At 41.9% G+C, this 14,538-nt stretch overlaps 1 protein-coding gene across 1 annotated transcript in view; it reads right to left on the bottom strand.

Annotated features, from left to right (window-relative positions):
* TTC7A (tetratricopeptide repeat domain 7A) overlaps positions 1-14,538 on the bottom strand; it is a 276,147-nt gene that overhangs the window by 135,966 nt on the left and 125,643 nt on the right. The window contains exon 13 of the mRNA XM_060247872.1: positions 6,138-6,195. Coding sequence (XP_060103855.1) covers positions 6,138-6,195 — 58 coding nt within the window. The remainder of the gene's footprint in view (positions 1-6,137; positions 6,196-14,538) is intronic.

Raw genomic sequence — 14,538 nt, 5'->3', positions numbered from 1 at the left:
TGTTACTCTTTTAGTAGTGGAGTGACTTTTCTTACAGCCACCTCATTTTGTTGCGACAAGCTACACACACCAACCTTCCTTAAAGACACACATTTGACTTTCTTTCCAGCTGGTCAGCCTAAGTGATTCACACACTGGCATAAACATCAACTGAAGATACAGCCCTCAGTCATTTATTTATTTAGTACATTTTTTATTTTGACATTCTTGAAGGAGCTTAGAGTAGCCTACTTCCCTTTCCCCATCTCCTTGTAAATCATCACAAAAACTGTGTGAAGCAGGTTAGGTTGAGGGAGTGACTGCTTCAAGATCACTCGGTAAATATTGTGGCAGAGCAGGTATTTGAATGGTAAGTCTGTCATATGGTAGTCTAACACTTTAACTACTACAACTAGCTTTAATGCCTGATGATGCTCATCATAATTCATGAACCATCTTCACTTGAAAAAAATACTGTTTTCATAGTGATTATTTGCTTAATAAATTTATACACTGGTTTTCCAGTGACAATTGACTCTTGGGAGTGGCTATGACAATTTAATTCATTGCCAAGGCACAACAGAAGATGTTAAGGATATATGGATGTGCGGTAGAGGGACACTCTCAAATAACTCCTGGCAACTGATTGCACAGGCTGGGTTTCAGAGAAGGCAGAAGAAGCTGCAGGAAGATCCATGGACTGGCTGATGGTATGGATGGCAACCCAAAAAAGCAGGCACTCCACCAATCTGTCTTCTAAATCTAACGTTTTTATTTGTAGTGGTTGTTGTACTTGTCCAATACATCCTGTTGCTTGCACTCAACATGCAAATGTTTTTGAAAGCGAGGGACCTGGTAATTCTAGTTGTAAAATGCTGCACATGAATTATTTAATATAAATATTTTAGAAATCAAAAGTGGGGTTTACTTATCTTTGGTGCCAAATCCAGATTGTGGGTTTAAATTTGGCACAAACCTACCAGCTTATTAGTTAAGCTCACATTCCTGCTCCCTGCTAAAGACATTGATATTTTCTCTGAAGGCTGACCCACATTCTACAGGTCTTTTTAAATCCAAGGAAACCCTCCCAGAAATAAGTAACGGTTGAGCCACTAGCAGAATACTGCAAACCATATTCCTGAATTAAGATACAAAGTGTTAGGCCATCTAAATGGGAGCAGAAGTTATCTAAATAGAACACTAAGGATTTTTGTGGTGTTTGATATAGGAAGTCCAAATGGTGATTGAATTACAATGATAAATTAAATATTTGATATTTTCTGCACCTTAATAGCAATCCTGAATCTCAAAATCAGGTTTACTGCCATCAGCTACAACAGAAAAACAGGAAATACAAGAAATACAGACACAGCAGCAGAAGCAGAACAATAAACTAGCTTTCATCCTAAACTATTAATGACACAGGATTTAACAAAAGAAGCATGGGATTTTGCCAGCGCTAAAGCACAGACTGCCAGCTTGAGCTGCTACGTTCGGATGCTCATTACCCAATTACAAGTCACTGAAGATCAGGTCACTGTCTTTGTCCAGCAGCTTCTGGGAGAGAACTTTATTTCTAGATGATAAATGAATGGAACTGAAAGAAGCACTGATAGTGTGATACCAGATGGGCGTTTAAAGCCACCGGAGGGACAGGAGGCAGGCAGAACAAAAAAGCATGTCCACATGCTTTCAAAGTGGTACCTTTTTGCTGGAGCGCCTCTGAGGTGCCTCCCTGGCCATCTGGAAAGCCGGGAGGCACCTGAAGGGTGCCTGGGGAGCCACAGACAGGACGCAAGAGCGTTCCAAATGCTCCCTGGGTGCCCACAGCCCACCCCTTTTCTGAGCACCGTCCGGAAGCTCTGGGGTGCTCGATTTCCGGCCGGCTCTCTTTGTCTGGTATCAGCCAAAGAGTGCCTCAAGTTTTCTTTTGCCACAGAGGCAAAACCAGGCACCATGTATGGGGCATTAGTAAATCTCCCTTTCAAAACAACAGCTGGCATCAGACTCTTAACAGAAAAATGACACTTCCTACAGGATAGTAACTGAGATGAACAAAATAATCTTCCAGTTGATGTTGGTGTTTAAACATAGGACATCATAGGCAATTGTATTGCTATTTGCTAAAGCCATGCCATGCTGGGAAGAAATATCAAATTCTTGTTCTAAATTCCTCATCCCCGGGAAATAAGTCTGGGAAAATCCATAGCAGTGCAGCAGTTAAAGCCAGACTCTGGTTGTCCAATGTAATTTAGAAAGAAAATTTGTTCCTTAAGAAATATTTTAGGAAGTCTGTTTTCTGGTATTGTGTTACTCAAGAATTTAAAAGTCAAAACATTTAATCTGCTGCTTGAATTGAATTTCAAGAAGGGATTGGATAAACATATGGAGCAGAGATCCATCAGTGGCTATTAGCCACAGCATATTGATGGAACTCTGTCTGGGGCAGTGATGCTTTGTATTCTTGGTGCTTGGGGGGCACAGTGAGAGGGCTTCTAGTGTCCTGGCCCTACTGATGGACCTCCTGATGGCGCCTGGGTTTTTTTGGCCACTGCGTGACACAGAGTGCTGGACTAGATGGGCCACTGGTCTGATCCAACATAGCTTCTTATGAGCCAGCAGACTTCTGATTTTAATACCTGGTTTTGATAACATGGTTAGAGTCTTGGATTCGGACAAGGGAAAACTGAGTTCAAAAGCTGCTCAGCCATTAAATTTACTGGGTGACCTCTGGCTGTTCTCATACACTCAACCCAGTCTAGTTGGTTTGTGAGGCTGAAAAAAAGGATGTAGTATCGTGTGTTCCTACTGAGCCCTTTGAAGGAAGGGCAAGATAAAACTATAATAATATAACTTCAAAATTTCAACTTAACATAGAAATCACACTGTAGCATTACCTTCCCAAACCATAAACTACAGCAGTTGCTGGAGCTTTTATTGTAGAAAATGCCCAGCAAGAACTCATTTGCATATTAGGCCACACCATCTGGTGCCCTGGAATTGCATTCCTGTGCATTCCTGCTAAAAAAAAAAAAAAAGCCCAGGCAATTGCCACAAAATATTTCTGTTTTTTAAATCAAGATTAATAATCTGTGGTAATTCCCTCACCCCCAATTTGGACAATATGCTAAACTCTTGAGTGACAATGATCCGTGAGCACATGTCTGCACCCTAACTTGAGACCCTGAAGAGCCACTGCCAATCTGAGTAGACAACACTGACTTTGATGGACCAAGGGTATGATTCAGTATAAGGCAGCTTCTTATGTTCATATTCTTGCTGCAGGTAGTGTGCATGTGATGAATGAACATTTCATTTATTTCATATACACCACTTTCCTCCCCAATGGGGACCCAAAGTGGCTAACATTCTCATCTCCTCCATTTTACCCTCACAACAACTCAAGAAGAAGAAGGAGACGGTAGCTTTATACCCAGTCCTTCTCTCTGAATCAGAGTGGTTTACAATCTCCTTTAACTTCTTCCCCCACAAAAGTCACCCAGTGAGGTGGGTGATACTGAGAGGACTCTCACAGCAGCTGCCCTTTCAAGGACAACCTCTGCCAGAGCTATGGCTGACCCAAGGCCATCTCAGCAGGTACAAGTGGAGGAGTGGGAAATCAAACCCGGTTCTTCCAGATAAGAGTCGACACACTTAACCACTACACCAAACTGGCTCTCCTGTGATGGCAATTATCACAATGAATCTTGTTTATACAAAGAAGATGAGGAGATTCGATTTATACCCTGCCCTTCACTTGGAGTCTCAGGCAGTTTATAATCTCCTTCCCTTCCTGTGAAGTAGGTGGGGCTGAGAGAGCTCTCCAAGAACTGCTCTTGAGATGAATAGCTCTGAGAGAGTTTTGACTGATACAAGGTAATTCCAGCAGGTGCAAGTGGAGGAGTGGGGAATCCAACCCAGTTCTCCCAGATATGAGTCCATGCACTTAACCACTATACCAAACTGGCTCTCAGAAGAACTGATAAAATCTTTTTGAGGGTCCAGTGCAGTTGACAGCCAGTGATTTTGCCTGTTTCTGCCAGAACTTCCATCCAATGATACATAGTACTGAACATTCAAGCCACATATGTAGATGACTTCAGTTGTGTTGACAGTGCTGTCAACAAACTACACAGCTATTCTGAAAAATGTGTCTGAGTCTAAGAGAGGTGATGATATACCAGTACGATGGGATTCTAAACACACATTCTCTGTAAGTTGTACAAAGAGCCACTTTCAGCTATGAATCTCAAGCTTCTGATTGTTCCTAATATGTCAACAGGAAGTCTAGGACTGAGCCTCAATGCATCATTCAGCTTGTCTTGACAACATGATACATGGTTGAGATCAAAACTTTTGTGTCAGCTTGAATACTTCATGCTCATGTCAGCAGATCTTCAAAATAAGTTTGCTTACTTGACCCTTCTGTTGGTAACTTGATTTCTTAGTTTAAGAAACTGTGGATCTAGAAGAAATGAGTGATCAAGATCTCTTCTGGCAACATTAAATGTCAGCCCATTGCAGGGAGCTGAATGATTCTTTTTACCAAACCTGGGGCAAAGCATATGGTGAAACATGTAGCAGTTCTCGGTTTGCTTCTCCCAGGATCTCAAAGATACAAAGCTGCATTAAAATGTGGATGCACGTTGCATCACTCTGGTATTCTCTTCCTATTATATGAAGAGAAATGGTTATTACCGTCTTGTCTGTTGGGAACCATTCTCCCTCTGACTTTAACGTGAAGATTTTACGGCTTGGTTCCCAGTAAATGTGTGATTTATCTGGCCCCAGGGCCTCTTCTGTGGTGATCAGGATATCCTGCATTTCTTCATCATAACTACCCTCTTCCTCACTAGATTTATTTATTTACAAAACTTGTATCCCACCTTTCTGCCCTCATATAGACCACCATGCTGCCTAACAATTTCAAATATACATGATAAAATCACAGTTTAAAACCATTAAATTCAATTCCCCCATCACACACCATTAAAACAATTAAAAGCAGTTAAAATAAATACAAGATATAAAACAGCAATTAATATACCAGTTAAGAAGAAAGGATCACTGAGGGCATACCAGAGTATACACAATCTTGATGGAAGATGGCAACAAGAAAGGACAGACAAATCTCCCTGAGGAGAGAGTTCCAGAGCTTTGCTTATAGCACCTTTTGGCTTGTGAAATCTGGGTTTTTAGATTTATTATAATGTTTTATTGCTTTGCTGTGCCTTGAGTTTCAGTGAGAAAAGCCAGTTAGAGATGAAATAAATACCAAAATGTGAAATCTATATTTTTCAGAGACTTAAGTGGTACAATGAAATGTGTGTTGGGTGCATGTCCCAGACAACAATGCTTGCTCCTTTCCATCTTCAACTCTCTTAAAAATTACTGGTTTCTCTAGCCAAGATCTTGTTTTAACTACTAGCAGAATACTGTGCAGGTTGGCCCTGATTTGTACTTGGGATGGCAGATCACCAAGGAAGTCCAGGGTCAGTATGCAGAGGAAAACAGTGACAAACCACCTCTGAATGTCTCTTGCCTTGAAAACCCTACAGGCTCACCATCAGCTGGCTGCGACTTGATGGTGCTTTCCACCACCATGATGTTGTGCAACTGGTATACATGCATATATGAAAATCCAGGGCATAAGTACTGGGCTGTACTCTTGCAACAACCCCTGCTGGCTAACAGTGAGTATCTTGTGATATCTAATCAGTGATCTATCCACTTCCAAATTGGAGTGAGGATATCAGGGAAACAAGCCACAGCGGGTGGGGAAAGGTCAAAGGGCTAAAAATAAATACGGTTAAAGAGTAATATAGGACAGCAATTACATCAAAATAGCATAGTAATGGAGATGTTACATCTAAGTCTAGGAATGTGTGCCACAAAAAACCACTGCCCCTCTGAGAAGCAGCACTATCAAAATGACACCTTCTTATACTCCAGAATGGTACATAGAGAAACAGCAAGAGCAATGCTTTGACAAGCTACAATGGTAGAAATATGCTTTCATCATTTATAACTTGTTAGCAGTAAAGGGGGAGGGAGGGAATTGGCAGTGGAAATCCTTAAAAATTCAAACATATTGATAAACCAAGGGAAGATTTTAGATTACAACATAAAACAACCATCTGTCAACTGAGAATTCTCACCTTTCCAGAGTCTGTAGTGCTTTCCGGTGCAAGTCATCTTGTGTGCTTTTCAGGGTAGCTATGACAGAAGACACAAACATGCAGTCTTGAAACCATTGTAAACAGCTGGACCTTACAGTGGAGTATTATATTTTAGAAGGTATTTTAGATACCATAGTTAGCAAGGCCCAGGATTTTTCTAATGATTTATACGAAGAAAGCTCTTTAAAAACAAAACATGTTTGCTATCTTTTTACCAGGATCTGTAATCATTAGTTTTAAAAGGGGATTTGACAGATTCATGGAGAAGAGTTCCATTAATGGCTACTAGCCACGTGAATAAAATGAACCTCTATATTCAGCGGTAGTAAACCTATGAATACTAGTGTTAGTATGCAACATCAGGGGAAGGCATTGGACTTTATGCCCTGTTAGTTGGCCTTCCGAAGCAACTGGTTGGCTACTGTGTGAAACAGGTTACAGGATTAAATGGACAACTGGTCTGATCCAGCAATGCTCTTATGTTCCACAAGGCCAGTCATTTGAACCTACTTCTTTCTTGTACAGACATTCAGTTAACTCCAGTCTAGAAATGCAGTATCAGTGTGCCATAGAGATTCTATCTATAACATTGTTATCCTGCCTTTCATCCAAAGAGTTCCATTTTACCCTTACAACACTTCTGACTGAGCTGAGAGAGAATAACTGACCCAAGGGCACCCAGTGAGTTTCATGGCCAAAGTAGGATTTAAATCTAGGTTTCACTGGTATTAATCCAAAGCTCTGACGGGTGCAAAACACTAGCTGTCAGTGGAGAATGGTCCTCCACTGCTCCTTAAGGACTGACCTGAATTTTAAGATTTTCAGATGGGTCCTTGCACTTTGTTAGATTAGACTTACATCTCACAGGAACCAGGCTTTCTCCACCATAAGAAAAGTCCTGCTGGGTCAAAACAAGTCCATCTAGTTTGGCATCCTAGTATCCTGGTTCTCACAGTGGCCAGCCAGATGCTTCTGGGGAAGCCCAAAAGCATGCAGCCATGGGGAAAAAAACAAAACAAAAACCTTGTCCTCCACCACCATGTATTAAATGACATGCTGCCTCTGACTTGAAAGCTTTGTTTAGTTATTGTGGTGAAACAACTATTGATAGATCCATCCTACATAAGTATGCATTGGCTTTTGCAAAATTCTCTCTGGTCGTTTTCGCACTCACCTCCAGCCGGCGCGACCCCCCTCTTCACCGCGCAGGATCTGCGCAGATTTCGCACTAAATGCCGTGGAGCAGCCTTTTGCGCCGGAAACTCCCGTCGCAAAAGCCGCGCAAACGCCAAACTGCTTTTTGGCGATTTACATTTGAGCGGCTTTTGCGCCGGGAGTTTCCGGCGCAAAAGGCTGCTCCGCGGCATTTAGTGCGAAATCCGCGCAGATCCTGCGCGGTGAAGAGGGGGTCGCGCCGGCTGGAGGTGAGTGCGAAAACGACCTCTCTCTGAGAAAGCATGTGGGACTATTTTTTAGCGAACAATGAGAGTCTTTTTCGAAAAAGAAAGCTTTATGTGCTACCAGTTCTGGTGCTGAGGCCTGATTGCACCCCAATGTGCATGAGACTTGGATCAAGTGGTGCAACAAACCTTTGCTTTCCCTATCCCTACTGGCATGTCCTTTTATCTCTTCCTGCTTAAAAAAAAACTGACCAGCTTTGCAGGGTAGACTCTATAATCACATCTCTGCTGAGTTCCCTCCTCTCCCAAACTCCCTCCCCTGGCTCCACACCCCAAATCTCCAGGAATTTCCCAGACCAAAGTTGTCAACTTAACCTATCATTGAGATCTTGTCCAAAGAACCTGCTCTTTTTTGTCCATTCTCTGCATTTTTTTAAGGTAAGATGGCTCCAAATTTGATCCTGTGTATCCTAGCCCACTTTGCTCCCAAGCTCAGAAAGAAATTTTTTTCCCCTCTACCCAGCTGTCTTGTAAGTAAGGAAATAATTGTTCACTGAAAGAGATAGAGCTTTTGTTTGCCCTCCTAGACAAGCCACTTCTAGAGAACTGCTACAGCTGTTTCTTTGGTGCATAACATGCTTTCCTCTGGGGTTTATTAGATTTATTTACTTAATTTGTACCCTGTCTTTCTCCCTAATGGGTACTCAAAGATGCTTACATAATTTTCCTCTTCTCCGTTTTAACACCACATCAATCTTAAGAGATAGATCACATATGCTAAATAATGCAATTTCAATCCACTTCAGTGACCATTTGCAAGTGGATTTTCCCTTTTCACACAGTAGAATCCAGTTACAAAAACATGCAATGAAAGTGGACTGAAAGTGCATTATTTAGTGTGTGTGAAAGTGGCAAGGTTAAGAATATGTGTCTAATCCAAGGTCACCCAGCAAGCTTCCATGACAGAGTGGGGATTCAAACCTAGGTCTCCCCATCCTGGTCTGGCATTCTAACCATCACAAACACTGGTCTTTTCCCTACTAGTGCTGGACTCTCCTCTACATCTTAGGATTGGTAGTGATTCTTTGTTCCTCTCTGTCTCAGTTTCTCTTGCTCCTTCTTCCCAGTATTTCCATATGAGTTGGGTAACTTTTAATGTTTGGAATCACTCTTTCATCCAGATTTACCTCACCTTAATGCTGTAATATTTTTGTTTCTGAAACATCATTTCTTATTTTAATTATTTGTGCTCTGTGTGTAGTTTTTAATTCCTTTGAGCTCATGAGAGCTTGGAAGCCAAGCAGGGTTAGCCATGGTCAGTACACAGATGGGAGTCCACCACGGTTGCTATGCAAAGGAAGGCAACAGCAAACCATCTTTGCTTATCTCTTGTTTTTAAAACCCCTTGAGAGACCACTATATGTTGGTTACAACTTGACCGCACTTAATTGTTATTCAAGCTTTGTTCTAGCACTTCATCATGCAGTCAAGGATAATACTACAGCTGGTGTGTTATCCTTTGCTTTAAATTGGTGTGTTTAAGGTTACTGCTGGATGTTAAGGTATGTTTTAGGCATGTCCTAGCAATAATAACTGGTGCCTCTGCCAGTGTTAACATCCAAGCCAGCAGCTATGTGGGCGGAGAATGAGAGGCTGCAGAGGAGACCAAATTTCTCTCCATTTTTGTGGGCATGGGCACTGTCTGAGAAAAATAGGGCCATATTTATGTGGTCACATATCTAGAGAACACAGGTACTCTTGTAACATAAGGTAACTATAGCAACAGGTTTTTTTCCACTACAAGAGATGCCATCTTATGTTTTGAATGGTTTATTATTTAATCTGTCTTCAAATAGTTGTTTTTTGTTGCTGCACTCTATTGAGGGCTCTTTGGGTAAAAAAAAGAGAGAGAAGATAATACTACTAATAAACATTAGCTTACATTATTATACTTTTTTGGTCCTGAATACCTATGCTTGAACAGGTTCTGGGTAACTCAAAAACAAGCATTGAGTATTTTGAAAACTACATGGCCCCAAAATCTGCATTACTAGCATCTTACTTGCTCTGGGTTTTCCCCCATGTTTTTGGCCTATGGCTCCCTGGAAACCTGTCAAGATGCATACTTCAAGCCCCATAAACATTTCAGAGACAGATTTCAGAGCTGTTTTTCTGAGCTCTAGCAGTTCTGCATGGTCATCTGTGCAGAGCAGCTGGAAGTCTGCCCAAGACAGACAGCTTAGGTGGTGCACCTGCTGTCTCCTCTATGTAGAAGACGTGTCGGAAGCCTGTTGGCTTGGGAGAGGGGACAAAACTCTGCCAGAGGTTCAGGCAGCACAAACGTCCTCAGGAGATACTGAAACTCTTCTGGGGTAGGCTTTTGGCTCCTGACCAGAGTAGAAATTAGAAATGACAGATGATGGCTTAGTCTGCGGCACCTTCTTTTGCCCTCTGCACTTTGGGAGACCCAGCCCAACAGGCCTTGGTTTTCAGAAGTGAATGACTGCACCAAAGAAGTGGAACATCATAAAGCCAGTTGTACCTCTTAGTACAACAGGGAAGTTGATGGTCTTATACAGATAGCTACAGGATGCAAGAGCTTGATGTGATCCCTGGAAGAGATGAGGAATGGTCTGTCACTCCCTGAGATGCAGTTTATTACTCTCTGTTGTAGAAAAAAAATGCATAAATGGAGATTTGCTGGATATCTTTTATTGATTACTGGGGTTACTAGTTTTTGGTTTCTTGCTGGCCCTGATTCTCTTCCTTTAAAGCAGCAGTTTGATTCACAGGAATTACAGAGATAAAGCTTTTTCTATTCATTTGTGTCTCCATGCCGAGACAAACCTACTAAACTTTGGCCTTTCAGATAGCTGAAGACACAGGCACTGGAAAGAATGATTACTTAACTCTTGGCAAGCAAAGTTTAAGTTAAGTTTAAGTTTATTACATTTATACCCCACCCTACCTGCTGAGGCAGGCTCAGGGCAGCTTACAACATTAGTAACAATAACAATAAAAGACTAATACATTGGTACCTAAAATCAATTAATTAATAAAACAATTTAAAACAGTTGGCGCTAATAACATTTTGGAGTTATTCAGTTATGATGACGTCAGTATTTCCTGGATTCCTCCTGCTGTTATAGGTCTCAAAGGTCAGATGAAAGCAAGCCGGAAGAGTATGGTCTTACAGGCCTTGCGGAACTGGGTGAGGTCCCGCAAGGCCCAAATCTCTTCTGGCAGCTGGTTCCACCAGTAGGAGGCTGCTACTGAGAAGGCACAATCCCTAGTAGTTGTCAGTCTCGCCTCTCTCAGCCCGGGGATCACTAAAAGATGTTGAGTTCCCGATCTTAGTACCCTCTGGAGAACATGTGGGGACAGACGGTCCCTCAGGTAGGCAGGTTCTCAGCCATAAAGGGCTTTAAAGGTAATGACCAGCACCTTGTAGCAAATCTGGTATACTATTGGCAGCCAGTGCAGTTCTTGCAGCGCCAGCTGTATGTGCTCCCACCTGGGCAACCCCAATAACAGCCTGGCTGCAGCATTCTGCACTAGCTGTAATTTCTGGGTTTGTGACAAGGGCAGACCTATGTAGAGGACATTACAGTAGTCCAGTCTCGAGGTGTTCGTTGCATGGATCACCATTGCCAGGTCGCTTCGGTCAAGGAAAGGAGCCAACTGTTCACCCACCTAAGGTGAAAAAGGCGGATTTTGCTATCTGGGCCTCCATTGACAAGGAGGACTCCAGTAGCACCCCCAAGCTTCTGACCTTGTGCACCGCTGTCAGTGGTGCACTGTCAAAAGTTGGTAGGGGAGTTCCCCAACTCAGACCGCTGTGACTCAGGCAAAGGACCTCTGTCTTTGTCGGATTCAGCTTCAGTTGGCTCAGTTTAAGCCATCCAGCCACAGCTTGCAGTGCTTGGTCCAGGTTTACTGGGACATCATCAGATCGACCGTCCATCAGTAGATAGAGCTGGGTGTCATTAGCATACTGGTGGCAACCCAGCCCATACCTCTGGATAATCTGGGCAAGGTGTCACATATAGATGTTAAATAGCATTGGGTTGAACTGCCCCGAAGCACACCACAATTAAGGGTGTGTCTCTGAGATGATTCTCCCCCAATTGATACCCTTTGTCCCCGACCACAAAGGAAAGAGGAGAGCCAGTGCAAGGCTGACCCCTGGATTCTTGTGTCGGCAAGTCAGGGGGTTAGTAGCTGATGGTCGACCATATCAAATGCAGCTGGTAAGTCTAACAACATCAGTACTGCTGATGCACTTCAATGTAAATAGCAGCATCCAGATGCCGCTGAAGGTCATCCACCAGGCAGGGCGACCAAAACTGTCTCCATCCCATGGCCTGGACAAAAGCCGGACTGGTGGGAATCTACCAGTATTAATCTTTGAAAGAATCTACCAAGTATTAATCTTTGAAAGCAGCCATAGAAAACCAAATAACCATAAACATTCAATCATATAGTGTAGCTCAAAGGGGATGCTGTAATCACTCAAATGAATGTAGATTTGAATCACTCAAATGAACACACAATGAATTTACTTTCAAAGGAGCATGTATAGCTTCTAGTCCTTGGCAGATTTTCCCAGCACTTAATCTAAAATATTTTGTTGCTTTAAAAACACAATTTTATTAAACTTGCACCTGCTGTAGTGAATGCTGTGTAGAAGCAGCACGTGGCATCAGATCAGCCATGGCTCATCCCTTGGAACAGGACTGGCTCACAGAGGGAGTGACTCCAGGACTGCAAGTCTATGACTGACAGTAGGTGGAGGGAAGAATTACAAAATCCTGCTATATGGGCAAGTGATTGTAAAGAACTTTACAAATGGTTTAAGCATTACATAACCAATAAGCCTCTGGAGCTACACCTGTTTCTGTTTATAGGCAGCCTCTCTATCCAAAGCAACTATTCAATCCAAAGCAGCCAGCGATGGGCCACCCAACAGACATTCATAAGAACAATAAGAAAATAAATGTTGGATCAGGCCAATGGCCCATCCAGTCCAACACTCTGTGTCACACAGTGGCCAAAAAATTATACACACACACACACACACACACACACTGTGGCTAATAGCCACTGATGGACCTCTGCTCCATATTTTTATCTAACCCTCTTGAAGCTAGCTATGCTTGTAGCTGCTACCACCTCCTGTGGCAGTGAATTCCACAAGTTAATCACCCTTTGGGTGAAGAAGTACCTCCTTTTATCCGTTCTAACCCGACTGCTCAGCAATTTCATTGAATGCCCACGAGTTCTCGTATTGTGAGAAAGGGAACAGAGGATACAGACATTCAAAACAGATAGTTCCTTCTACAAATCTTTTGACAAATTTGTCCCTAGATCTACTTGAGCAACACTGCCACTGCAACCTTTACGTTTTTTATTGAATATCTAGGGAGATTCAGATGCTCTTCACACTGGTTTCTGCATGTTTTGATTTTTAATGTCTAATTTGTGATTCTCTTGCAAAGAGAATATCAAGTTTGTCCAATGTAAATAGCAGAAACACACTGCTGACAGATTACAGAATGTGCGGGTGAATCAGTCCTTGAAGGTATGACAGACGGAGCTGGATCTGGGAAAGTTGAAGTGCACCAAAACAACCAGCCTGGGGGTCCTCAATACCAGGCCCAAGACCACCTGGAGAAGCTCAGCCTAGGCTCCACTGATGAGATATGTGGATGGTAGTCTGTAAGAGTCCAAAACTGTTCCCGATGGCCTACAGCTAAACTAGATGAGGTAGTTTGTAACAGATTTACATGTAACAGATTTACTCATCAAGTTAAGTCTCAGTCACACATACTAGGTCAGCCACTTCCCCACTAAATCATTTAACAGCAAGATCCTGTTCATAGATGAGGCTGTGATCAATATTAAGGTGAACCTGGGGAAAGGGATTAAAATCTCTCTCTCACACACACACACACACACACATCGATTGGGATGGACAGGAGACTGGACAATTTGTCAAGTCTTCTCATGTCTCCCCAACTGTCTCCATAAACTTAAACTCCTCATACTTGTGTGACTGCAATAAAAAAGGCAAATGCTATGCTGGGAATTATTAGAAAGAGGACTGAAAACAAAACAACCAGTATCATAATGCTCTTGTATAAATCTATGGTGCAGCCTCATTTGGAATACTTTGTACAATTCTGGTCACCATACTTCAAATAAGATATAGCGTTGGAAAAGGTGCAGAAAAGGACAACTAAAATGATTAAGGGAATGGAACACTTTCTGTATGAAGAAAAGTTAAAGAGTTTAAGGCTTTTTTAACTAGGAGAAACTATGATTGAGGGGTGACATGAAAGAAGTTGACAAAATTATGCATGAGATAGAGAAGGTAGAGAAGGAAGTCTTTTTCTCCCTTTCTTACAATATAAGAACTCATGGGCACTCAATGAAATTAATGTGCAGTAGATAAAGAAAGTTCTTCTTCACGTAAAGTGTAATGCAATTCATTGCTGAAGGAAGTGATTGCAGCAACAACCATGGCTTTTTTGTAGCAGGAACTCCTGGTTTATAACAATTTTATTTAGTAACATATGGTAACAATATCTATTTCTTGCATCTTAATAACTTCTTTTTATCTATCCCATATATTACTTTCTAACTACCCCTCCCACCGTTACTTGACCCCGCCGGTGTTATTTACTTAAAATACTAACATTTAAAGGTACCCTTAACTAATAAAAACAAAGATTAATATCCTTCTTCCTTCTAAGACTTAATCATTATAAAAAATTGTCCACTGTCCTTTTATTCCACTCTTTTGCACCTGTTAAAATTTTCTTTTTGATCCTTGGTTTCTTCCCAGCCCACACAAATTCTGAATTTTTCCTTTGCCATTTATTAAATTGTTTACTGTCTTTCACAATCGGAATAGTTTGAAACAAATACATTATTCTTGGCAAAATATTCATCTTAATTGCAGCTATCCTGCCAAGCAA

Source organism: Heteronotia binoei, chromosome 1 (assembly GCF_032191835.1).
Source record: "Heteronotia binoei isolate CCM8104 ecotype False Entrance Well chromosome 1, APGP_CSIRO_Hbin_v1, whole genome shotgun sequence".
Classification (NCBI taxonomy): domain Eukaryota; kingdom Metazoa; phylum Chordata; class Lepidosauria; order Squamata; family Gekkonidae; genus Heteronotia; species Heteronotia binoei.
This window is presented reverse-complemented; position numbering and strand designations above follow the sequence as displayed.